Genomic DNA, 24,552 nt, shown 5'->3' with positions numbered 1-24,552 from the left:
GATAGTAATTGTAGCACACTCACACACTTCCATCCATTTCTCTCTACTTTAACCATGAAAATGCTCATAAGCACAATTTAACCAGGCACACTAGACTAGAGAGTCCATAGGGGCTGAACGTTTGATATCCCTACATTCACTTATGCTTTGTGGCCGTAGTGGGAAAGGGGCTTCTCCCGCCATTCAATTCAGACCCGAGCCTTGGCTTCTGCAAGACGAATGCGACCAACTACACTACAACCACGAAGGCAGAAAAGTCAAGTAATGGACATGGAGTTCTGCTGGGACTTCACCGAGAGGTTCGCCAGACGAACTGACTTTATTTCAAAGTAAAGGTAGGCCTAAGTGCATTTTCCTTTACAATTGAAGGGTTAGGCTGCTGTTGAGGGTGAGGCTACTTCATGAGAATAGAATCCCTTTCAATGCATTTGATTTCTTGTTTTGATGACACTGACGTTTTGAGTCGTTTTTGGTGCCACCTATCAGATGTAACTGTGGAAACCACATCGACGTATGGCTTGAGCGGAGCTGAGCAGTGTGCCCTTTTCTCGGCTGATATGAGATATACCACCATCAGAGCTATCGCTTGTGTATCTTGGTTACAATGGTATTTACATTTGGTGACCATTTTTGTCAATTTCGGGTTAATAGTCTGTGTTGGAGCTATCTGTTGCATGGGGAACTTCATCAAGGTTTATTTGAGTAAATCTGGCTTTCATAACAGCCCGTGCTCACCCAGCTACCGACCTTGCCCGCACGCCATTGAAACACATGCACACGTACACCCACACCTGTATGTCTTGAGGTGGTACTTCCTGTCTCTGATCATGTGGGGTGCTCTGGAGAGGATGGCGTTCCGCATCACCTTCCCCCCTCGCTGCAGCCTCTCTGACTGAACCTGGAGACGTCACACAGGAACAACATCCTTCCGTCAGCACTAGCTAGACAGTAGCAATCATAGTGAGAGTCTCAGCCTCCAGGTTTTAATCATTTAAAGGATGTGCTGAGAAATCCAGGGGGCTTTCATTTCATGCCCCTGGCAACAAAAGCCCCGCCCATCCCCCTCACATTTACTATATACCCGCTAAGACGTGAATCACAACCACCCAACCTATCGTAACACTCCCAGTTTCCATAGCAACCACACAACTGCTGTCTGCGATGGTGGAGCCATGAATGAAAGGTGAGAAAATAGGAGAAAAACCCAAATCACAGCCACACAGAGAGCTACTTCTGCCACAGCTCAGAACTACAAAAGAGGGCATCATATAATTGGGCAGATGGTACCTTTTGTTCCGTGAACATGAATTACCTTTCATTAGCATAACTACAGAGGTAGCGGTGTGTGTGTGTGTGTGCCTGCGTGTTTGGTTGTGTGAACACTTTTAGAATACACACACACCGCAGCTTAAAGTCTTACACTGTATACAGATTTGAAAAGACAGTAGTTTGGGTTTAGTTGAGCACGATAAGGGATATTACCGTCACGGTATAACATTGACACTGGCCCATCTTACCTTGCTGAGAGACTTGTTCATGAGGCTGAGAGTATTGGAACCTAGACTGTCTTTGTCTGCCAGCCCTGAGGGAGAAGGGAGACAGAGTTATCACCATGGTGATGTGTGTAATATGCTATCTTTAGATTATACAGTCAACTGCATTGTAGTTACTCACGATCATTGTTGGATCCACTCTCCATGGCACCATAGGGAGGGGCCAGAAGTCCAGCCATACACTGACGGTACTTCTACAACACAACGCACGCAGGACTGGTCATCGTAAACGATACACACACACACACACACACACACACACACACACACACACACACACACACACACACCTCATCTGTCTGACCCTACTTTACCATTAATCTGAACCGGGCTCTAGAGCCTTTACTCACCACTTCACAACAACACATGTGTATGTACACGCTGTATATGAATATGTTGTATGTATATGCTGAATGTATATGAATAATGGTGTATGTGTATGCAGTACAGGACCTTGAAGTTGTATTCTTATTTTACATTTGCGTTGGCGTTCTCGTCTATTAGTGTTATGTATTTTGTCACGTTTTATGTTTCGTGTGGAACCCAGGAAGAGTAGCTACCGCCACTGCAACAGCTAATGGGGATCCAAATAAAATGCCAAAAAAGCCACGCTCTGGTCATTAGATCAATATATGACCCCGAGTAGCTCCACCCCCTTTACCCACACATTCCATTAAGGCAGCCCCCCCCCCCCCCCCGATTCAGAGGGGTTGGGTTAAATGCGGGGGACACATTTCAGTTGAAGGCATTCAGTTGTACAACTGACTAGGTATCTTCCCCCCCCCTTCCCTTTCGAACGAGCACGCACACAAAGCCTACAACCTTCCCTCAAAACAAAGCCCGTTGTCACCTAGGGACCGTTTACATGTGAACATCTCAAATGACCTAACAAACACACACGAGGCTGTATTCTAATCAGGGTCAAAGAGTACAGCAAGGACAACAGAGTGCAGTGGAGTGTTTAGCAAGTGTGTGTTAGCGCCTAGGGCTGCTGCCGACATTCACTTTTGTCAGTCGGTAACTGTCATGCCAATAACTGTCGGTCTCGCGGTAATCGCCCGTTTATTAACATAAAACACGTTTAGCATCTCAGGCCTTCCACACATAGACTATAAGCCACTGGTGCGGACCTTTGGAACATCTAAACTTTAAAATGTGCAATAAATCCATGTAATATATCCGACACCGTCACAATAAATCCATTATTTATTTTAGGCAGGTCTAAAGAAACAACAACATGATATGAAGAAAAATCTTGCATATTTCAGTAGAATAGCATAGCATATTCTGTCATCCTTATGTTAGGCCATGATCTGGCTATGCCATATGGCTGTGGGCTACACTAGTTCATTTAGCAGACAAGATTTGCTTATAATTCCCATGGCATTATGTTACATATGCCAGGTAGGTAGCCTGGTTGTAAAGCAGATTCATGTGCTTAACTTTAAAATATAGCAGCATGAGAAAGCTGGGATCCTCTTTCAAATAATGGCCAGTCAACACTCAAATACATATTTTTGGTCACACACACATGAATCTACAGCTGAAGTCGGAAGTTTACATACACCTTAGCCAACTACATTTAAACTTAGTTTTTCATAATTCCTGAAATTTAAACCTAGTATAAATTCCCTGTCTCAGGTCAGTTAGGATCACCACTTTATGAATGTGAAATGTCAGAATAATAGTAGACAGAATAATACATTTCAGCTTTTATTTCTTTCATCACATTCCCACTCAATTAGTATTTGGTAGCTTTGCCTTTAAATTGTTTAACTTGGTTCAAACGTTTCGGGTAGCCTTCCACAAGCTTCCATAAGTTGGGTGAATTTTGTCCCATTCCTCCTGACAGGTGTAACTGAGTCAGGTTTGTAGGCCTTCTGGCTCACACATGCTTTTTCAGTTCTGCCCACAAATGTTCTATAGGATTGAGGTCAGGGCTTTGTGATGGCCACTCCAATACCTTGACTTTGTTGTCCTTAAGCCATTTTGCCATAACTTTGGAAGTATGCTTGGGGTCATTGTCCAATTAGAAGAACCATTTGCAACAAAGCTTTAACTTCCTGACTGATGCCTTGAGATGTTGCTTCAATATATCCACATCATTTTCTTTTTTCATGATGCCATCTATTTTGTGATGTGCACCAGTCCCTCCTGCAGCAAAGCACCCCACAACATGATGCTGCCACCCCGTGCATCACGGTTGGGATGGTGTTCTTTGGCTTGCAAGCCTCCCCATTTTTCCCCCAAACATAACGATGGTCATTATGGTCAAACCATTCTATTTTTGTTTCATCAGACCAGAGGACATTTTTCCAAAAAAGTATGATCTTTGTCCCCATGTGCAGTTGCAAACCGTAGTCTGGCTTTTTTATGGCGGTTTTGGAGCAGTGGCTTCTTCCTTATTGTGCAGCCTTTCAGATTATGTCGATATAGGACTCGTTTTACTGAGGATATAGATACTTTTGTACCCGTTTCCTCCAGCATCTACACAAGGTCCTTTGCTGTTGTTCTGGGATTGATTTGCACTTTTCGCACTAAAGTATGTTCATCTCTAGGAGACAGAACACGTCTTCTTCCTGAGCGGTTTGACGGCTGCGTGGTCCCACGGTGTTTATACTTGTTCCTCTGTACAAACAATAGTACACGTGGTACCTTCAGGCATTTGGAAATTGCTCCCAAGGTTGAACCAGACTTTCTGAGGTCTTGGCTGATTTCTTTTGATTTTCCCATGATGTCAAGCAAAGAGGCACTGCGTTTGAAGGTAGGCCTTGAAATACATCCATAGGTACACCCCCAATTGACTCAAATGATGTCAATTAGCCTATCAGAAGCTTCTAAAGCCATGACATTTTTTTCTGGAATTTTCCAAGCTGTTTAAAGGCACAGTCAACTTAGTGTATGTAAGCTTCTGACCTACTGGATTTGTGATACAGTGAATTATATGTGAAATAATCTGTCTGTAAACAATTGTTGGAAAAATTACTTTTGTCATGCACACAGTAGATGCCCTAACAGACTTGCCAAAACTATAGATTGATAACAAGAAATTTGTGGAGTGGTTGAAAAACAAGTTTTAATGACTCCAACCTAAGTGTATGTAAACTTCCGACTTCAACTGTATCTATCTATCTCTCTATATCTAAACACACACAGTGTCACGACTTCTGCCGAAGTCTCTCCTTGTTCGGGCGGTGCTCGGCAATCGACGTCACTGGTCTTCTAGCCATCATTGATCCATTTTTCATTTTCCATTGGTTTTGTCTTGTCTTCCTACACACCTGGTTTCAATCCCGTTCATTACCTGTTGTGAATTTAACCCTCTGTTTCCCCTCATGTCTTTGTCAGAGATTGTTTATTGTTCCGTTTTGTGTTGTTTGTATTGGTGCGCGATGGGTCCTCGTACTCCATTTTGTTTTATTATGATTCATTAGTGTTGGAGTTATGTTTTGTTTACAGTCATTAAACAACTACACTCCATTAAGTTTGATTCTCCTGCGCCTGACTTCCCTGCCACCTATACACACGACTCTGACACACACACACACACATATATATATATATAAATAATGTATGATTGTGTGAGATCGACAGTACGGACAGTATATGAATATAAAAAGTGTGTACAGCAGTAGTTATATAGGATGAGCCTTGGCTAGAATACAGCATATACATATGAAGTGGGTGGCTGAGGTCCTTGATGGTCTTCTCGGACTTCCTGTGACACCGGGCGCTGTAGGTGTCCTGGAGGGCAGGCAGTGTGACCCCGTTGATGCGTTGGGCTGACCGCACTCTCTGGAGAGCCCTGCGGTTGTGGACGGTGCAGTTGCCGTACCAGGTGGTGATACAGCTCAACAGGATGCTCTCAATGGTGCATCTGTAGAAGTTCATGAGGGCCTTCGGGGCCAAGCAAGATTCCTTCAGCCTCTTTGTTGAAGAGGCGCTGTTGCACCTTCTTCACCACACGGTCTGTGTGGATAGAATATTTCAGATTGTCAGTGATGTGCACACCGAGGAACTTGAAGCTTTTCACCCTCTCCACTGCGGCCCCGTCAATGTGATGGGCAAGTGCTCTTTCTGCTGTCTCCTGAAGTCCACGATTAGCTCTTTCGTTTTGTTGATGTTGAGAGGTTGGTTTCCTGGCACCACTCCGCCAGGGCCCTCACCTCCTCCCTGTAGGTTATTTCGCCGTTGTTTGTAATCAGGCCTACCACTGTTGTGTGTTCTGCAAACTTGACGTTTGAGTTGGAGATGTGCGTGGCCACGCAGTCATGGGTGAACAGGAAGTACAGGATGGGGCTGAGCACACACTTTTTTCCACACGCGATTGCACAATAACTGGGCTTATAAGAACACATTTCACAAGGCTCTGTAGGCTATGGGGTCTCCAACCCTATTCCAGGGGTCATAGGCCTATAGGCTTGGAGTTATTTGGCCAATTCAGTTGTGAGAGAAATCCTATCAAAACATATAGGCCTATGGGCAAGGCTAACTGATGCACGTGACTATGATTTGAAAAAGTTGCAAAAGAAATTGCATGTGCTTTTTCTTGCCTTAGACTGCACACGCTGGGCATCATTCACAAGTGAAACTATAATTATTATTAATATCGTTATCATCATCATCATCATTTTAATCTTGTCTTTACATATACGTGTGAAATTTGTTTTTGATATAGAATGGGCCATCAAAAATACGTCACCCACAGTTCATTTTCATGCCAGTCAGGTCGGCTACTCTGATTGTAAAGCGAAGCAATGTGTTTAATATTAGGAAAGTTGAGAAATAAATATAGTTGGCCTAGCCTATAGAAAGCTGATGGAAACCTCCTCTTTTTAATATATATATATTTTTTATTTCACCTTTATTTAACCAGGGAAGCTAGTTGAGAACAAGTTCTCATTTACAACTGCGACCTGGCCAAGATAAAGCAAAGCAGTGCGACACAAACAACACCACAGAGTTACACATGGAATAAACAAACGTACAGTCAATAACACAATAGAAAAAGTCTATATACAGTGTGTGCAAATGGCGTGAGGTGGTAAGGCAATAAATAGGCCGGTTAGCAAGTTTGTTGGGGACTAATGACCATCCGCGGCACCAGAGGACAGTTTTGGAGAAGCCTGGCTACTGTGACTCAACGGTCATGTGGAATTTGACTGCGGTCATGACTCGTGGCTGCCGGTGTGGAGGTAAGACGGTCACCATAACGGTCACCGTAACAGCCCTATATCAGCCCCACTCGCTCTTGTGTTCATATCCATATTTCAAGACAAATATTGCAGATTGCTTGATTTCCTTAACCCTGCCTGATTGCGCAACACACACATGGATAAACTTACAAACGTTCTCCGGTATTATGTCATTCTGAACTCTAACGTCTCTTAAGTCATTACCAGGCAAGCCCATGCCTTCAGGAGTCTGCCAAAACACACACACACACACACACAGGAAGAGAGGCCCTTTAACATTCAGGAACCTGCTGACACACACACACACACACACACACACACACACACACACACACACAACCAACAATCAGCTGATTAATCACTTCTGCACTAAAATCATAACAGACTTTACCGGGTGTTTGTATTTTCTATCAAGTCATGAATGAATACGCACACACACACACACACACACACACACACGACTAAACTCACCCAGGGTCTTCTCTAAGCTCTACGGCTGGGAAGATCCCCTAAGAGGTGCCCACGGCTCCTGTAATCCACATCACACAGGACTACCCAGAGGTCTCCTCTCACACACACACACTCAGTCCTCTTTGAAACGGCGCTCCAGTTCTTAGCGTCTCTCTAAATGAGACAAGCGCCCGACCAAGCAGAGGTTGCCACGACAATCACAGCTTTTCAGAGAGCGAGAGAAAGGGGGAGAGTGTGTGTGTGAGAGAGAGAGAGAGTGTGTGAGAGAGAGTGTGAGTGTGTGAGAGAGAGACGGAAGAACGATAGACAGGAAGCATTTGTTTCAGAGAATCCCAAAGAAACCAAAATGTTACTATAACGTAATTATGAGGCAAAGACCATTCAAATCAAATGTATTTGTCACGTGCCGAATACCTTACCGTGAAATGCTTACTTACAAGCCCTTAGCCAACAACGCAGCTTAAAATAAAACAGAGTTAAGAAAATATTTACTAAAGAAACTAAAGTAACAAATAAAAGAAAATGACAATAACAACGCTATATACAGTTGAAGTCAGAAGTTTACATACACTTAGGTTGGAGTCATTAAAACTCATTTTTCAACCATTCCACAAATTTCTTGTGAACAAACTATAGTTTTGGCAAGTCGGTTAGGACATCTACTTTGTGCATGACACAAGTAATTTTCCCAACAATTGTTTACAGACAAATTATTTCACCTATAATTCTCAGATTTTTTTTGTTGTTGACCTCTACAAGTCTGGTTCATCCTTGAGAGCAATTTTCAAATGCCTGAAGGTACCATGTTCATCAATACAAACAATAGTATGCAAGTATAAACACCATGGGACCATGCAGCCGTCATACCGCTCAGGAAGGAGATGCATTCTGTCTCCTAGAGATGAACGTACTTTAGTGCGAAAAGTGTAAATCAATTCCAGAACAACAGCAAAGGACCTTGTGAAGATGCTAGAGGAAACAGGTACAAAAGTATCTATATCCACAGTAAAACGAGTCCTATATCGACATAACCTGAAAGGCCGCTCAGCAAGAAGCCACTGCTCCAAAACCGCCATAAAAAAAGCCAACCTACGGTTTGCAACTGCACATGGGGACAAAGATTGTACTTTTTTTGTGAAATGTCCTCTGTTCTGATGAAACGAAAAACACAAACAAAAATAGAACTGTTTGGCTATAATGACCATCGTTATGTTTGGAGGAAAAAGGGGGAGGCTTGCAAGCCGAAGAACACCATCCCAACCATGAAGCACGGGGGTGGCAGCATCATCGTGCTTTGCTGCACGAGGGACTGGTGCACTTCACAAAATAGATGGCATCATGAGAAAAGAAAATTACGTGGATATATTGAAGCAACATCTCAAGACATCGGTCAGGAAGTTAAAGATTGGTCTCAAATGGGTCTTCCAAATGGACAATGACCTCAAGCATACCTCCAAAGTTATGGCAAAATGGCTCTTAAGCCAAAGTCAAGGTATTGGAGTGGCCATCACAAAGCCCTGACCTCAACCCTATAGAATATTTGTGGGCAGAACTGAAAAAACGTGTGCGAGCAAGGAGGCCTAAAAACCCGACTCAGTTACACCAGCTCTGTCAGGAAGAATGGGCCCAAATTCACCCAACTTTTTGTGGGAAGCTTGTGGAAGGCTACCTGAAATATTTGATCCAAGTTAAACTATTTAAAGGCAATGCTACTAAATAGAACTAAGCACATTGAGTGTATGTAAACTTCTGACCCACTGGGAATGTGATGAAAGAAATAAAACATTCTCTCTACTATTATTCTGACATTTCACATTCTTAAAATAAAGTGGTGATCCTAACTGACCTAAAACAGGGAATTTTACTGGGATTAAATGTCAGCAATTGTGAAAAACTGAGTTTAAATGTATTTGTCTAAGGTGTATATAAACTTCCGACTTCAAGTGTGTACTGAGTCAATGTGGGGGGGGGTACAGGTTATTCGAGGTAATTTGTACATTTAGGTAGGGGTAAAGTGACTATGCATACTGCAGATAATGAACAGCGAGTAGAAGCAGTGTAAAAACAAAGGGAGGCCATTTGATTAATTGTTCAGCAGTCTTATGGCTTGGGGGTTGTAGCTGTTAAGGATCCTTTTGGTCCTAGACTTGGCGCTCTGGTACCATTTCCCATGCAGTAGCAGAGAGAACAGTTTGACTTGGATGACCATAGTCTTTGTACATTTTTTGGGCCTTCCTCTGACAACGCCTAGTATATAGGTCCTGGATGGCAAGGAAGCTTGGCCGCGGTGATATACTGGGCTGTAAGCACTACCCTCTGCAGTGCCTTATGGTCGGATGCCAAGTAGTTGCCATTCCAGGCGGTGATGCAACCGGTCAGGATGCTCTCAATGGTGCAGCTGTAGAACTTTTTAAGGATCTGGGGAGCCATACCAAATCTTTTCAGTCTCCTGAGGGGGAATAGGCATTGTCGTGCCCGCTTCATGACTGTCTTGGTGTGTTCGGACCATGATAGTTTGTTGGTGATGTGGACACCAAGGAACTTGAAGCTCTTGACCCGCTCCACTACAGCCTCATCGATGTAAATGGGGGATTGTTCGGCCCTCCTTTTCCTGTAGACCACGATCAGCTCCTTTGTCTTGCTCACGATGAGAGAGAGAGAGGTTGTTGTCGTGGAATCACGCTGCCAGGTCTCTGACCTCTTCCCTATAGGCTGTCTCATCGTTGTCAGTGATCAGGCCTACCACTCTTGTGTCGTGTTGGAGTCGTGCTTGGCCACGCGGTGGTGGGTGAAAAGGGAGTACTGGAGTTTACTAAGCACACACCCCTGCGGGGCCCCCTGTGTTCAGGATCAGCGTGGCAGACCATCTGTGGATCTGTTGGGGTGTTATGCAAATTGGAGTGGCTCTAGGGTTTCCGGGATGACGGTGTTGATATCAGCCATGACCAGCCTTTCAAAGAATTTAATGGCTACCGACATGAATCGTACGAGGTGGTAGTCATTTAGGTAGGTTACCTTCACTTTCTTGACTTGATCTTGGGCACAGGGACTATGGTGGTCTGCTTGAAACATGTAGGTATTCCAGACTCGGTCAGGGAGTGGTTGAAAATATCAGTGAAGACACTTGCCAGTTGGTCCACGCATGCTCTGAGTACACATCCTGGTAACCATCTGGCCCTGCGGCCTTGTAAATTTTGACATGTTTAAAGGTCTTGCTCACATCGGCTACGGAGAGCGTGATCGCACAATTGTCCGGAAAAGCTGGTGCTCTCATGCATGCTTCGGTGTTGCTTGCCTCCGGCGCCATTATCTAGTGTGTAAATTCTAAGAAACATGTTCTCAAGTAAATAGCACTGAAAAAGTACTGTAACAAATATCAAATAATGATTACATTTATCATTAAGTGAGTGGCTAACCTTTCCTCTGCCGCCTCTTATTCCACAAGACAGAAGTTGACACACCCTGGGGTGACTGTGTGGGGTTGAGATGAATAGTATATCGGTTAAAAGTGGTGGCCCTGTCCAGCCATGTCTCTGGGCCCCTGTAGTAATACTATTGTATTGCATCTGTCAAACGGTGTGACTCTCAGCCAGTATGACCTGGCCCTGGGGAGTTGTTATGACAGATCTAGCTTTCAGACACTTTGTGGTTTCCTCTCCTTTAACCAGCGTGGTGATATGCTACTTCAAGACAATGGCAGCAGTAAGAGACTGGCACCAAGGCTAATATCTCACACTGTTTCACTGTATGAATCCTCATCTCTTCCTGTGTCAAACACACACACAAACACACACACACTTGACATAAGATCAAAACACTGAGGTTTTTATGTCCATTGTAAGAGCTACAGCCTCAGACACGCTCTCTCTGATCTATCTCTAGACTCCTAAAATAGACACCAGAGAAGAGAAAGAGCTGAGAGAGGGAGAGCTGAAGAAAGACAGCCAGGGGGAGAGTGCACTTAGCACTGAGACAAAAACACTCTTAGCCCACTAGTGCTATACTTCCTCCACATCCTACTCCTCCTCTCTCCCTATCAACTACTGGACACTTTAAAGACCCCCCATGCTCAAAAACAGTCACACACATGATGACTGGTTCAGTTGTAGCATGTATCATCCCAATGCTCCCAGGCAGTGAAAATGACAGCAGGTTCCACAAGCTCACACAAACAGGACTGTACTGGAGGCCTGGTATTAACAGTGGACAGCCATCTTGTGGCCAGTGCATGAACCACTTCAGAATTTGAATTGTGTGTCTCTCTCTCTTCCTCTCTCTCACCTCCCATAGGCTCTTGAACTCTCTCTGTTCAATGCGGAGCAATTCGCTGGTCTCTCTGCTGACGATGGTGGCGTGGCGAGGAGTATTATCCAGAATCGACTCTCCAAACGCCGTCCCGATTCCCAGCGTGCAGATAGCGACAGCATCCTAGACACACACAGGCAAGAACACACTCAATTTCATGAACTTATTTGATTCAGTTACATTCGACGCTATTCAAGTCAATAAATCTTTGTCCACAAAAGGGCAATTAATTTCTAGAGCAAGAACAAACATCAGCACTGAGGATAGCTAGACTGCATTTACACAGGTAGCACCAATCTGATATTTTTGCCACTAATTGGTCTTTGGACCAATCAGATCAGATCTTTTGCCTATAATTGGGCAAAAGATCAGAACAATGTAAATGCAGCCTTGCACAGAGACAGGAGCTTGTTCAATCCAGACCCACTTCTTATCTTGGCTGTGTTTACAGAGGCAAATTATTGGCAAAAGAGCTGATCTGATTGGTCAAAAGACCAATTAGTGGAAAAAGATCAGAATTGGAATGCCTGCGTAAACGCAGCCTAAGGGTCAATGTTATAAGGCTAGTAGTTCAAATCATACTAGTGGTTAGAACGTGTTGTTCTAGATTCCTGTCTAGCATGGCCACATTTAACATGTTGTTCTTCTGTCCTTTCTAGCATGGCCAGATAGTGACCCAGATACAGTGGAAAATGTGAACGCGGTCTCTGTGAGAGAGCGGACTGATTACCATATTTTCATATATTCACGTGTGAAGGGTTCTCGGATGGATTTTTCTCGTTAAGCACTCACCTCAGGGAAGACCATAATCTGACCACTCAGACAAGGTCACACACACACACAGTCACATGCAGACACACACAAGCACAGGCACAGGCACATGCACATACACACAAGCACAGTCACATGCACACACATACTTACTTTCCTGCACGTGTGCACACACTCGCTCCCTCATGTCTAATATGATAGGAGGGGACTTAACATCTTCCTACGGTCCCAAATGACATTTCAGAAACGGCCATCAGAACTAGAACCAGGCTACGCCCATAGACATGAACATGGCAAACGGGTACAGGGACTTGTAACTGGACATTTTGTTTCATCTCAAATTTTAACAACCAATCCTGCACGCTCGATCTATTCGGTCTGTCCGTCGCTCGGTCTCACTATAGCATCTCTGAAACCTCCACACAGTAACTAGCTCAATCCTCAGAGGAGCGTTTGAGAAGCAGCAGCTTTGCTCAGAGCTAAAACCGGAGCGCGCTCGCTGCTAGCCCAGCGTGCATATTTTAACATGGGAGCATTGTAGGCAATGCACTCCGAAACATTCATCAAGGCTGTAATGGGACTACACAAGGTGCAACACGAGACGAACAGCACAGAGAACTCTAGAGGGAAAACATAACTTTCGAGAGAGGAGGAACCCCGAATAGAGCTGTAGTCAAATGTCTCAAGCATGCCTGATTTACCTGGTGGTTGGCTGTTTCCGACACCTTGACGTCCAGAGATCCAGACAGAACAGCATACCAGCTGGTCCCGATGTCACCCTGGCGGAACACTGCACAGAGCATACCACCATCACATAACAGCTTATAAGCCTTCATAAAGCGAACAGTATAGTGACGAGTCATAGTGAAGCTGAAAGCCAATGAAGGACAGGTGATGCCTTTACCCAGGGGTTCATACCACTGAGTCAGTGTGTCAGTGTGTGTATACTTCCAGGTGATGCCTTTACCCAGGGGTTCATACCACTGAGTCAGTGTGTCAGTGTGTGTATACTTCCAGGTGATGCCTTTACCCAGGGGTTCATACCACTGAGTGAGTGTGTCAGTGTGTGTATACTTCCAGGTGATGCCTTTACCCAGGGGTTCATACCACTGAGTGAGTGTGTCAGTGTGTGTGTGTGTGTGTGCGTATACTTCCAGGTCATGCCTTTACCCAGGGGTTCATACCACTGAGTGAGTGTGTCAGTGTGTGTGTATACTTCCAGGTGATGCCTTTACCCAGGGTTTATTGCCACTGAGTGAGTGTGTCAGTGTGTGTGTGTGTGTGCGTATACTTCCAGGTGATGCCTTTACCCAGGGGTTCATACCACTGAGTGAGTGTGTCAGTGTGTGTGTGTATACTTCCAGGTGAGGCCTTTACCCAGGGGTTCATACCACTGAGTGAGTGTGTCAGTGTGTGTGTGTGTGTGCATATACTTCCAGGTGATGCCTTTACCCAGGGGTTCATACCACTGAGTGAGTGTGTCAGTGTGTGAGAGTGTGTGTGTGCGTATACTTCCAGGTGATGCCTTTACCCAGGGGTTCATACCACTGAGTGAGTGTGTCAGTGTGTGAGAGTGTGTGTGTGCGTATACTTCCAGGTGATGCCTTTACCCAGGGGTTCATACCACTGAGTCAGTGTGTGAGAGTGTGTGTGTGCGTATACTTCCAGGTGAGGCCTTTACCCAGGGGTTCATACCACTGAGTCAGTGTGTCAGTGTGTGTATACTTCCAGGTGATGCCTTTACCCAGGGGTTCATACCACTGAGTCAGTGTGTCAGTGTGTGAGAGTGTGTGTGTGTGTATACTTCCAGGTGATGCCTTTCTCCAGGTATTCGTAGAAGGCACAGGAGCAGATCTGCAGCAGCAGGGAGGGGTGGAACCTCTGGAAGGCTTTAACCCCTTTAAGTCTGGTCAGAATAATATCCACATCCTCTCCAGAACGCTCCGCAGGCCTACAGAGAGAGATTGGGGATGTAAGTGTGTGTGTGGAGGATCAGCCTGAACGCTGGGTGGAAGAAACACTCTTTATCCCCCACCTTTATATACAACTGGGAGAGAGAGGGAGAGAGGAGGATGATGATGTGGTGTGTGTGTGTGTGTGTGTGTGTGTGTGGAGGATCAGCCTGAACACTGGGTGGAAGAAACACTCTTTATCCCCCACCTTTATACAACTGGGAGAGAGAGGGAGAGAGGAGGATGATGATGTGGTGTGTGTGTGTGTGTGTGTGTGTGTGCTTTGTTCTGTGTTTCTCTGCTGTTCTGTTCTCTGTGACTGTGAATAGCTGTAGGCGTTTTGAGCTTGGGACCCCCTGCAGTGTGGATGTAAGAGCCCATTAATACTGCTATTTCTGAGACACTTAAACAAACACACACACACACACACCTCTGATGTAAGCTTAAAAGACACAGGTCTCTGATGTGTTGAAACACTGCTGAGACAATCATACAGAGAAACTCGGTGTCTGTTCACATCGCTTTCTCTCTCCCATCCCTCTTTCACCAGCTCTCACACACACACACACACACGTTTGGCCATAGATGGTGAGCCACCATTCAAACCCTATGACCTGCAGCTCTTCTCTGACACTGGTGACTCAATGGTGAGTGTGAGTAGCCTACTGAAGGGCAAATACATAGACCTGCTCATACAAATACTAGGCTTTCTATCTCTCCCCTTCATTTCCTCTCTCCTAGCCCTAATCTACCTTATTTTCTTTCCATCCATCATTCTTCATACCAACAAGCTCTCACAGTCTCGCATCAGAATTAGACGTTCATCCATGTTTCTCAAACGTCAAATTTCAACATGTTTAAGGTTACGTTGAGGCATTGACTCCAAATAGTTAAGGTATGGGTTAAGGTATGGGTTAAGGTTTGGGAAAGGCTTAAAATAAGGATTTCAAAGACAACAAAATGGCTGGATTCAAACACGCAGCCTTTGGTGGAACCAGAGGTAGATGCTTACAGAAACCTACTTGACGGTAACAGCACACACTGTTGCCCCTAATGGACGGTTTCCACATCATCTCCCGTCATCCTCAGACGTAGATGGACGTTTAATACAGACTTGTATCACGGGTGACCTGCCTGCTCCATTCATAATTCTCCTTTTTTCCTCAGACCTTTTCTGTACAATAATATTTGTCTGTTAGCGGGACAAGACCTGGCCGAAGACACATTCTGTCTGAAGGCCACAGCCCCGAGGTTGTAAATCTCTCTTGTTATCTCTGATTCCTCATTGCTCCTCTCCTGTCCACTCTGACTCATCTCCCTGGTCCTCCTCCTTTTTCCTCCCCCTCCCCCTCGTCATTCCATATCTCTTTGCCACTGTAGGGTTCATCTGTTAGACAGGTGGAACGGTCAAAGCATCATACAAGAGCAACCCAACCTTTTGAATGTTCCTCTGCATTGACCCAGATGTCTAGAAGACAAAGAGAATAAAGGTGACAGACAGATCCCCTCCCACATGTCCAACTGTCTTCTACAATCTCTCTCTCTCTCTCTCTCTCTTGTACCCCTCTCTCTCTCTCTCTCTCTCTCTCTCTCTTTGTACCCTCTCTCTCTCTCTCTCTCTCTCTCGTACCCCTCTCGCTCTCTAGCATCATGCAACATATCAGGTCGAATGGGTTTCTTTCCAAACGCTGATGTGGTCTGAGAGCAGCTCACGCCACTGTCCACCTGTAAGTCACATGATTCATTCTCCCGTTACCCTCTCATCTCTTCTTTGTATTATCCCTCTCCCTCTATGTCTACAGTGATCTCAGTTCCCCACCTCATTTTACAGCTAAACCATTATGACACACACACCTCTGACTAAAGCTGAGCCACAGTGAGAGATGGCTGACCTATTCCTGCAGTGGTACCAGATGAGAGAGGACAGGACAGGAGAGACCAGAGAGCTCTAGAAGCTTCTCTTACTGTATACTACAGCACAAGAGTTCCAAAGTCTCTGTTCATTACCGTATCAAAAATATATACTTTGGTTTTCCAAACTAATAGTTTTCTATTTTGATCATTTCAACCAAATATAGCTAGTGCCATTTAAATATTTTTTTTACAAGCAGGAGCTGCACTTAAGAGGAAATGTGCAGTTCCAACAATCAAATGGCCTCCACGCCACTGTTGTTTCGGTAAACAACTGAGCGATGGGGCTGGATAAATGTAACCACTCAAACTCAGACAGAGCTATGGATACAAGGACTGACCATGATTGATAATAATGACAAATAACAAAAACTGAAATAGACCCTTTACTCAGTACTTTGCTGAAGAACCATTGGCAGTGATTGCAACCTCGAGTCTTCTTGGCACACTTGTAATTGGGGAGTTTCTCCCATTCTTCTCTACAAATCATCTCAAGCTCTGTCAGGTTGGATGGGGAGCGTCGCTGCACAGCTATTTTCAGGATTCTCCAGAGATGTTCTATCGGGTTCAAGTCCGGGCTCTGGCTGGGCCTCTCAAGGACACTCGGAGACTTGTCCCGAAGCCAATCCTGCTTTGTCTTGGCTGTGTGCTTAGTGATGTCCTGTTAGAAGATAAACCTTCTCCCCGGTCTGAGTTCCTGAGCGCTCTGGAGTAGGTTTTCATCAAGGATCTGTCTGTACTTTTCTCTGTTTATCTTTCCCTCGATCCTGACTAGTCTACCTGCCACTGAAAAGCAAATCTACAGCATGATGTTGCCACCACCATGCTTCGCCGTAGGGATGGTGCCAGGTTTCTCCAGACTTGACGCTTGGCATTCAGGCCAAATAGTTCAATCTTGGTTTTATCAGACCAGAGAATCTTGTTTCTCATGCTCGGAGAGTCCTTTAGGTGCCTTTTGGCAAACTCCAAGCGGGCTGTCATGTGCCTTTTACTGAGGAGTGGAAGGGTCTCCCATTTCCAGAGGAACTCTAGAGCTCTGTCAGAGTGACCATCGGGTTCTTGGTCACTTCCCTGACCAAGGCCCTTCTTCCCCGATTCCTCAGTTTGGCCAGGCGGCCAGCTCTAGGAAGAGTCTTGGTGGTTCCAAACTTTTTACACTTAAGAATGAGGAGACCACTGTGTTCTTGGGGACCTTCAATGCTGCAGACATTTTTTGGTGCCTTTCTCCAGATCTGTGCAAGACAATCCTGTCTTGGAGCTTATATAGACAGGTGTGTGCCTTTTAAAAATAATTTCCAAACAATTGAATTTACCACAGGTAGACTCCCATCAAGTTGTAGAAGCATCAAGGATGATCAATGGAAACAGGATGCACCGGAGCTCAATTTAAGTCTCATAGCAAAGGATCTGAATACTTATGTAAATAAGGTTTTCAGTTTTTAATTTCTAATACATTGGCAAAAATGTCTAAAAACCTGTTTTTGCTTTGTCAGTATGGGCTATTGGGTGTAGATTAATGAGGGGGGGGGGGCGATTTAATCTATTTTAGAATATGGCTGTAACGAAACAAAATGTGGAAAAAGTCAAGGGGTCTGAATACTTTCCGAATGCACTGTATAAGTTATATCCTTCATTGTAATGATGTGCGCTGAGAGTCAAGAAGCAAGTTCAGGGAGTGAGTGTTTTAATAAATAAACGCAACTAAATACAGAACACGAACAGACATGAAACTGAAACAACGACGCCTGGGGAAGGAACCAAAGGGAGTGAAATGTATAGGGAAGGTAATCAGGGAGGTAATGGAGTCCAGGTAAGTCTGTATGCGCGCAGGTGCGCGTAACGATGGTGACAGGTGTGTGCCATAACGAGCAGCCTGGCGACCTAGATGCCGGAGGGAGCACACGTGACATTCATGAATCAATGGGTATACAGTAGATCATTTATTTAACAGTCCAAAATGGATGAAGCAACCACAGATTGACCCTTTTTAATCTGAGATAAATATCATGTTTTCACCTCCATTGATGTTGTGTTGTGTTTCTGTCAAGCACTGTCACCTTCTGTATTACAGATCAGTTCTAATCTAATAAAGTGAAACTTAAAGCCTGTTAATAACTGAGGTCAGATCAGATTTCGTGTAAAAGCCTACACTTATTACCATCCACACACACACACACACACACACGTGATGAGTGGGATGACGCATAACCGCATCACCTGCAGTCCCCACGGTTACATCTGTGTGGCGGGCAGGTTTAGGGTCATGAAATATTGTGTGGATGAAGGGCAGGTGGGTGGCGGGAGGAGGGATGAATAAAGGGAAAACAATACCTTCAAAATCCATAACGGTATAGTTATTGTGCCTTCTATATCTATAGCCTACATTGAGGTTTTCCTTTCATTATTTTAGGCTATCTGGCATTAGTGTGTAACCCTCAAGGCCTAACTGTACTCATGAAATCCAATTAGCATGCTTAAAAAATATATATGTAAAAAAAATAATAATAATAATGGCCATAGAAAAATGTTTTTTTTTTTTTAAATCGGTCAGTTTAAGCTAGAGATATGTTTTCCTGCATTAGATGCGTCTTAATCCACCTCATTCGCCGATGTCGCACTTCCACATCTGGGGTCAAAGGTGACAGCGCTATAGCAGTGTTTTGCCAAACCATGAGACATCCCAAAAATTGGTATTCTCACAAAATCGTCTGTAGTGTCAGAACGGTTTGGCCTTCAAATTGACCCCTCCATCAAAAGATGAGACTCTCACGAACAAGAGTGTTCTCCATTTTGCTCTACAACCCCAAGCATCTTGGGACTGGTCTGAAGTCAGATATGGGGAACTGTATATACAGTACCAGTCAAAAGTTTTGGCACACCTACTCATTCAAGGGTTTTTCTTTATTTTTACTATATTGCAGAAAAATAGTGAAGACATCAAAACTATGAAATAACACATATGGAATCATGTAGTAACCAAAAAAAAGTATTAAACAAATCAAAATATATTTAATATTCTTCAAAGTAGCCACCCTTTGCCTTGATGACAGCTTTGCACAATCTTGGCATTCTCTCAACCAGCTTCACGAGGAATGCTTTTCCACATATGCTGAGAACTTGTTGGCTGATATTCATTCACTCCATGGACCATCTCATTGCAAACCACCTCAATTGGGTTGAGGTTGGGTGATTGTGGAGGCCAGGTCATCTAATGCAGCACTCCACTCTCATGCTTGGTCAAATAGTCATTACACAGCCTGGAGGTGTGTTTTTGGGCATTGTGCTGTTGAAAAACAAATGATAGTGGGACTAAACGCAAATCAGATGGGATAGCGTATCGCTGCAGTAGCCATGCAGGTTAAACGTGCCTTGAATTCTAAATAAATCACAGAGTGTCACCAGCAAAGCACCCACACACCATCACACCTCCTCCATGCTTCACGGTGGGAACCACACGTGGAGATCATCCGTTCACCTAATCTGCGTCTCACAAAGACACAGTGGTTGGAACCAAGAATCTCAAATTTGCAAAAACCTGTCTTATGTCCATTGCTCGTGTTTCTTGGCCCAAGCAAGTCTCTTCTTATTATGGGTGTCATTTAGTAGTGGTTTCTTAATAGCAATTTGACCATGAAGGCCTGATTCAAGCAGTCTCCTCTGAACATTTGATGTTGAGATGTGTCTGTTACTTGAACTCTGTGAAGAATTTTTGGGCTGCAATCGGAGGTGCAGTTAACTCTAATGAACTTATCCTCTGCAGCAGAGGTAACTCTGGGTCGTCTTTTCCTGTGGCGGTCCTCATGAGAGCAAATTTCATCATAGCGCTTGATGGTTTTTGCGACTGCACTTGTAGAAACTTTAAAGATTGACTTACAGTGGGGCAAAAAAGTATTTAGTCAGCCACCAATTGTGCAAGTTCTCCCTCTTAAAAAGATGAGAGCCCTGTAATTTCCATCATAGGTACACTTCAACTATGACAGGCAAAATGAGCAACAACAACAAACAAAAAAAATCGAGAAAATCACATTGTAGGATTTTTAATGAATTTATTTGCAAATTATGGTGGAAAATAAGTTTTTGGTCACCTACAAACAAGCAAGATTTCTGGCTCTCACAGACCTGTAACTTCTTCTTTAAGAGGCTCCTCTGTCCTCCACTCGTTACCTGTATTAATGGCACCAGGTTGAACTTGTTAATAGTATAAAAGACACCTGTCCACAACCTCAAACAGTCACACTCCAAATTCCACTATGGCCAAGACCAAAGAGCTGTCAAAGGACACCAGAAACAAAATTGCAGACCTGCACCAGGCTGGGAAGACTGAATCTGCAATAGGTAAGCAGCTTGGTTTGAAGAAATCAACTGTGGGGGCAATTATTAGGAAATGGAAGACATACAAGACCACTGATAATCTCCCTCGATCTGGGGCTCCACGCAAGATCTCACCCCGTGGGGTCAAAATGATCACAAGAACGGTGAGCAAAAATCCCAGAACCACACGGGGGGACCTAGTGAATGACCTGCAGAGAGCTGGGACCAAAGTAACAAAGCCTACCATCAGTAACACACTACGCCGCCAGGGACTCAAATCCTGCAGTACCAGACGTGTCCCCCTGCTTAAGCCAGTACATGTCCAGGCCCGTCTGAAGTTTGCTAGAGAGCATTTGGATGATCCAGAAGAAGATTGGGAGAATGTCATATGGTCAGATGAAACCAAAATAGAACTTTTTGGTAGAAACTCAACTCGTCGTGTTTGGAGGACAAAGAATGCTGAGTTGCATCCAAAGAACACCATACCTACTGTGAAGCATGGGGGTGGAAACATCATGCTTTGGGGCTGTTTTTCTGCAAAGGGACCAGGACGACTGATCCGTGTAAAGGAAAGAATGAATGGGGCCATGTATCGTGACATTTTGAGTGAAAACCTCCTTCCATCAGCAAGGGCATTGAAGATGAAACGTGGCTGGGTCTTTCAGCATGACAATTATCCCAAACACACTGCCCGGGCAACGAAGGAGTGGCTTCGTAAAAAGCATTTCAAAGTCCCGGAGTGGCCTAGCCAGTCTCCAGATCTCAACCCCATAGAAAATCTTTGGAGGGAGTTGCCCAACAACAGCCCCAAAACATCACTGCTCTAGAGGAGATCTGCATGGAGGAATGGGCCAAAATACCAGCAATAGCGTGTGAAAACCTTGTGAAGACTTACAGAAAACGTTTGACCTCTGTCATTGCCAACAAATGGTATATAACAAATTATTGAGATAAACTTTTGTTATTGACCAAATACTTATTTTCCACCATAATTTGCAAATAAATTCATTAAAAATCCTACAATGTGATTTTCCAGATTTTTTTTCCTAATTTTGTCTGTCATAGTTGAAGTGTACCTATGATGAAAATTACAGGCCTCTCTCATCTTTTTAAGTGGGAGAACTTGCACAATTGGTTGCTAACTAAATACTTTTTTGCCCCACTGTAATTTCACGTATAATTCACTGTATCACAATTCCAGTAGGTCAGAAGTTTACTTGTACTAAGTTGACTGTCCCTTTAAACAGTTTGGAAAATGCCAGAAAAGTATGTCATGGCTTTAGAAGCTTCTGACAGGCTAATTGACATCATTTCAGTCAATTGGAGGCGTACCTGTGAATGTATTTCAAGGCCTACCTTCAAACTCAGTGCCTCTTTGCTTGACATCATGGGAAAATCAAAAGAAATCAGCCAAGACCTCAGAAAATAAATTTTAGACCTCTACAAGTCTGGTTCAATTTCTAAACGCCTGAAGGTACCACGTTCATCTGCACAAACAATAGTATGCAAGTATAAACACCATGGGACCAGGCAGCCGTCATACCACTCAGGAAGGAGACGCATTCTGTCTCCTAGAGATGAACATACTTTGTTGCGAAAACTGCAAATCAATCCCAGAACAACAGCAAAGGACCTTGTGAATATGCTGGAGGAAACAGGTACAAAAGTATCTATATCCACAGTAAAACTGAGTCCTATATCGACGTAACCTGAAAGGCCGCTCAGCAAGGAAGAAGCCACTGCTCCAAAACCGCAATAAAAAGCCAGACTACGGTTTGCAACTGCACATGGGGACAAAGATCATACCTTTTGGAGAAATGTCCTCTGGTCTGATGAAACAAAAATATAACTGTTTGACCATCATTACCATTGTTATGTTTGGAGGAAAAATGTGGATGCTTGCAAGCCAAAGAACACCATTCCAACCGTGAAGCACGGGGGTGGCAGCATCGTGTTTAGGGGTGCTTTGCTGCAAGAGGGAGTGGTGCACTTCACAAAATAGATGGCATATATTAAAGCAACATCTCAAGACATCAGTTAAAGCTTGGATGCAAATGGGTCTTCCAAATGGACAATGACCCTAAGCATACTTCCAAAGTTGTGGCAAAATGGCTTAGGGACAACAAAGTCAAGGTATTGGAGTGGCCATCACAAAGCCCTGGCCTCAAATCCTACAGAGAATTTGTGGGCAGAGCTGAAAAAGCGTGTGCGAGCAAGGAGGCCTACAAACCTGACTCAGTTACACCAGCTCTGTCAGGAGGAATGGGCCGAAATTCACCTAACTTATTGTGGGAAGCTTGTGGAAGGCTACCAGAACCGTTTGACCCAAGTTACACTAAGTGTATGTAAACTGTTTAATAAATAAAAGCTGAAATAAATCCCTCTACTATTATTCTGACATTTCACATTCTTAAAATAAAGCGCTGATCCTAACTGACCTAAGATAGGGAATGTTTACTAGGAGTAAGTGTCAGGAATTGTGAAAAACTGAGTTGAAATATATGTAAAGTTCCGACTGTATGTCAAGTTCTGACTTCAACTGTATGTATATATATACACACACACACACACACACACTCAGCAACAACAAAAAACTTCCCCTTTTCAGGACACTGTCTTTTAAAGAAAATTCGTAAAAATCAAAATAACTTCACAGATCTTCATTGTAAAGGGTTTAAACACTGTTTTACATCCATGTTCAATGAACCATAAACAATTAATGAACATGCACCTCTGGAACGATCGTTAACAGCTTACAGACGGTAGACAATTAAGGTCACAGTTATGAAAAGTTAGTAGAAAGGCCTCTTTAGTGTCCTGACTCTGAAAAACACCAAAAGAAAGATGCCCAGGGTCCCTGCTGATCTGCATGAACGTGCCTTAGGCATGCTGCAAGGAGGCATGAGGACTGCAGATGTGGCCAGGGCAATAAATTGTCATGTCCTTACAGTGAGATGCCAAAGACAGCGCTACAGGGAGACCACGTGTAACATCTGCACAGGATCGGTAGATCCGAACATCACACCTGCGGGACAGGTACAGGATGGCAACAACAACTGCCCGAGTTACACAAAGAACGCACAATTCCTCCATCAGTGCTGAGACTGTCCACAATAGGCTGAGAGAGGACTGAGGGCTTGTAGGCCTGTTGTAAGGCAGGCCCTCAACAGACATCACTGGCAACAACATCACCTATGGGCACAAACCCACCGTTGCTGGACCAGACAGGACTGGCAAAAAGTGCTCTTCACTGACGAGTCGCAGTTTTGACTGCGCTTATCATCGAAGGAATGAGCGTTACACCGAGGTTCGATTTGGAGGTGGAGGGTCCGTCATGGTCTGGGGCTGTGTCACAGCATCGTCGGACTGAGCTTGTTGTCATTGCAGGCAATCTCAACGCTGTGCGTTACAGGGAAGACATCCTCCTCCCTCATTGTGGTACCCTTCCTGCAGGCTCATCCTGACATGACCCTCCAGCATGACAATGCCACCAGCATTACTGCTTGTTCTGTGCATGATTTCCTGCAACACAGAAATGTCCATGTTCTGCCATGGCCAGCGAAGAGCCCGGATCTCAATCCCATTGAGCACGTGTCTGGGACCTGTTGGATCAGAGGGTGAGGGCTCCCATTCCCCCCAGAAATGTCCGGGAACTTGCAGGTGCCTTGGTGGAAGGGTGGGGTAACATCTCACAGCAAGAACTGGCAAATCTGGTGCAGTGTATGAGGAGGAGATGCACTGCAGTACTTAATGCAGCTGGTGGCCACACCAGATACTGACTGTTACATTTGATTTTGACCCACTATTCCATTTCTGTTAGTCACATGACTGTGGAACTTGTTCAGTTTACGTCTCAGTTGTTGAATATTTCTATGTTCATATAAATATTTACACATGTTAGGTTTGCTGAAAATAAAACGCAGTTGACAGTGAGAGGACGTTTCTTTTTTTGATGAGTTTATGTTTCTTGATCTTTCATATATTTCTCAGATATAAGGACAGACACTTCAGAACAAACTTCCCTTCGATATTTGGGGGGAACCATCTGTTACATGTAATAAATCGATTATTCAAAGCGTTTGT

At 44.3% G+C, this 24,552-nt stretch overlaps 1 protein-coding gene across 1 annotated transcript in view; it reads right to left on the bottom strand.

Moving 5' to 3' along the window:
* The window catches only part of LOC115102745 (rap guanine nucleotide exchange factor 4-like), a 46,726-nt gene that overhangs the window by 14,587 nt on the left and 7,587 nt on the right, over nt 1-24,552 (bottom strand). The window contains exons 2-7 of the mRNA XM_029623005.2: nt 14,104-14,246; nt 12,997-13,085; nt 11,501-11,647; nt 1,675-1,747; nt 1,518-1,582; nt 792-898 (exon numbers count right to left, since the gene is read on the bottom strand). Coding sequence (XP_029478865.1) covers nt 792-898; nt 1,518-1,582; nt 1,675-1,747; nt 11,501-11,647; nt 12,997-13,085; nt 14,104-14,246 — 624 coding nt within the window. The remainder of the gene's footprint in view (nt 1-791; nt 899-1,517; nt 1,583-1,674; nt 1,748-11,500; nt 11,648-12,996; nt 13,086-14,103; nt 14,247-24,552) is intronic.

This window comes from Oncorhynchus nerka, linkage group LG20 (assembly GCF_034236695.1).
Source record: "Oncorhynchus nerka isolate Pitt River linkage group LG20, Oner_Uvic_2.0, whole genome shotgun sequence".
Lineage (NCBI taxonomy): Eukaryota > Metazoa > Chordata > Actinopteri > Salmoniformes > Salmonidae > Oncorhynchus > Oncorhynchus nerka.
This window is presented reverse-complemented; position numbering and strand designations above follow the sequence as displayed.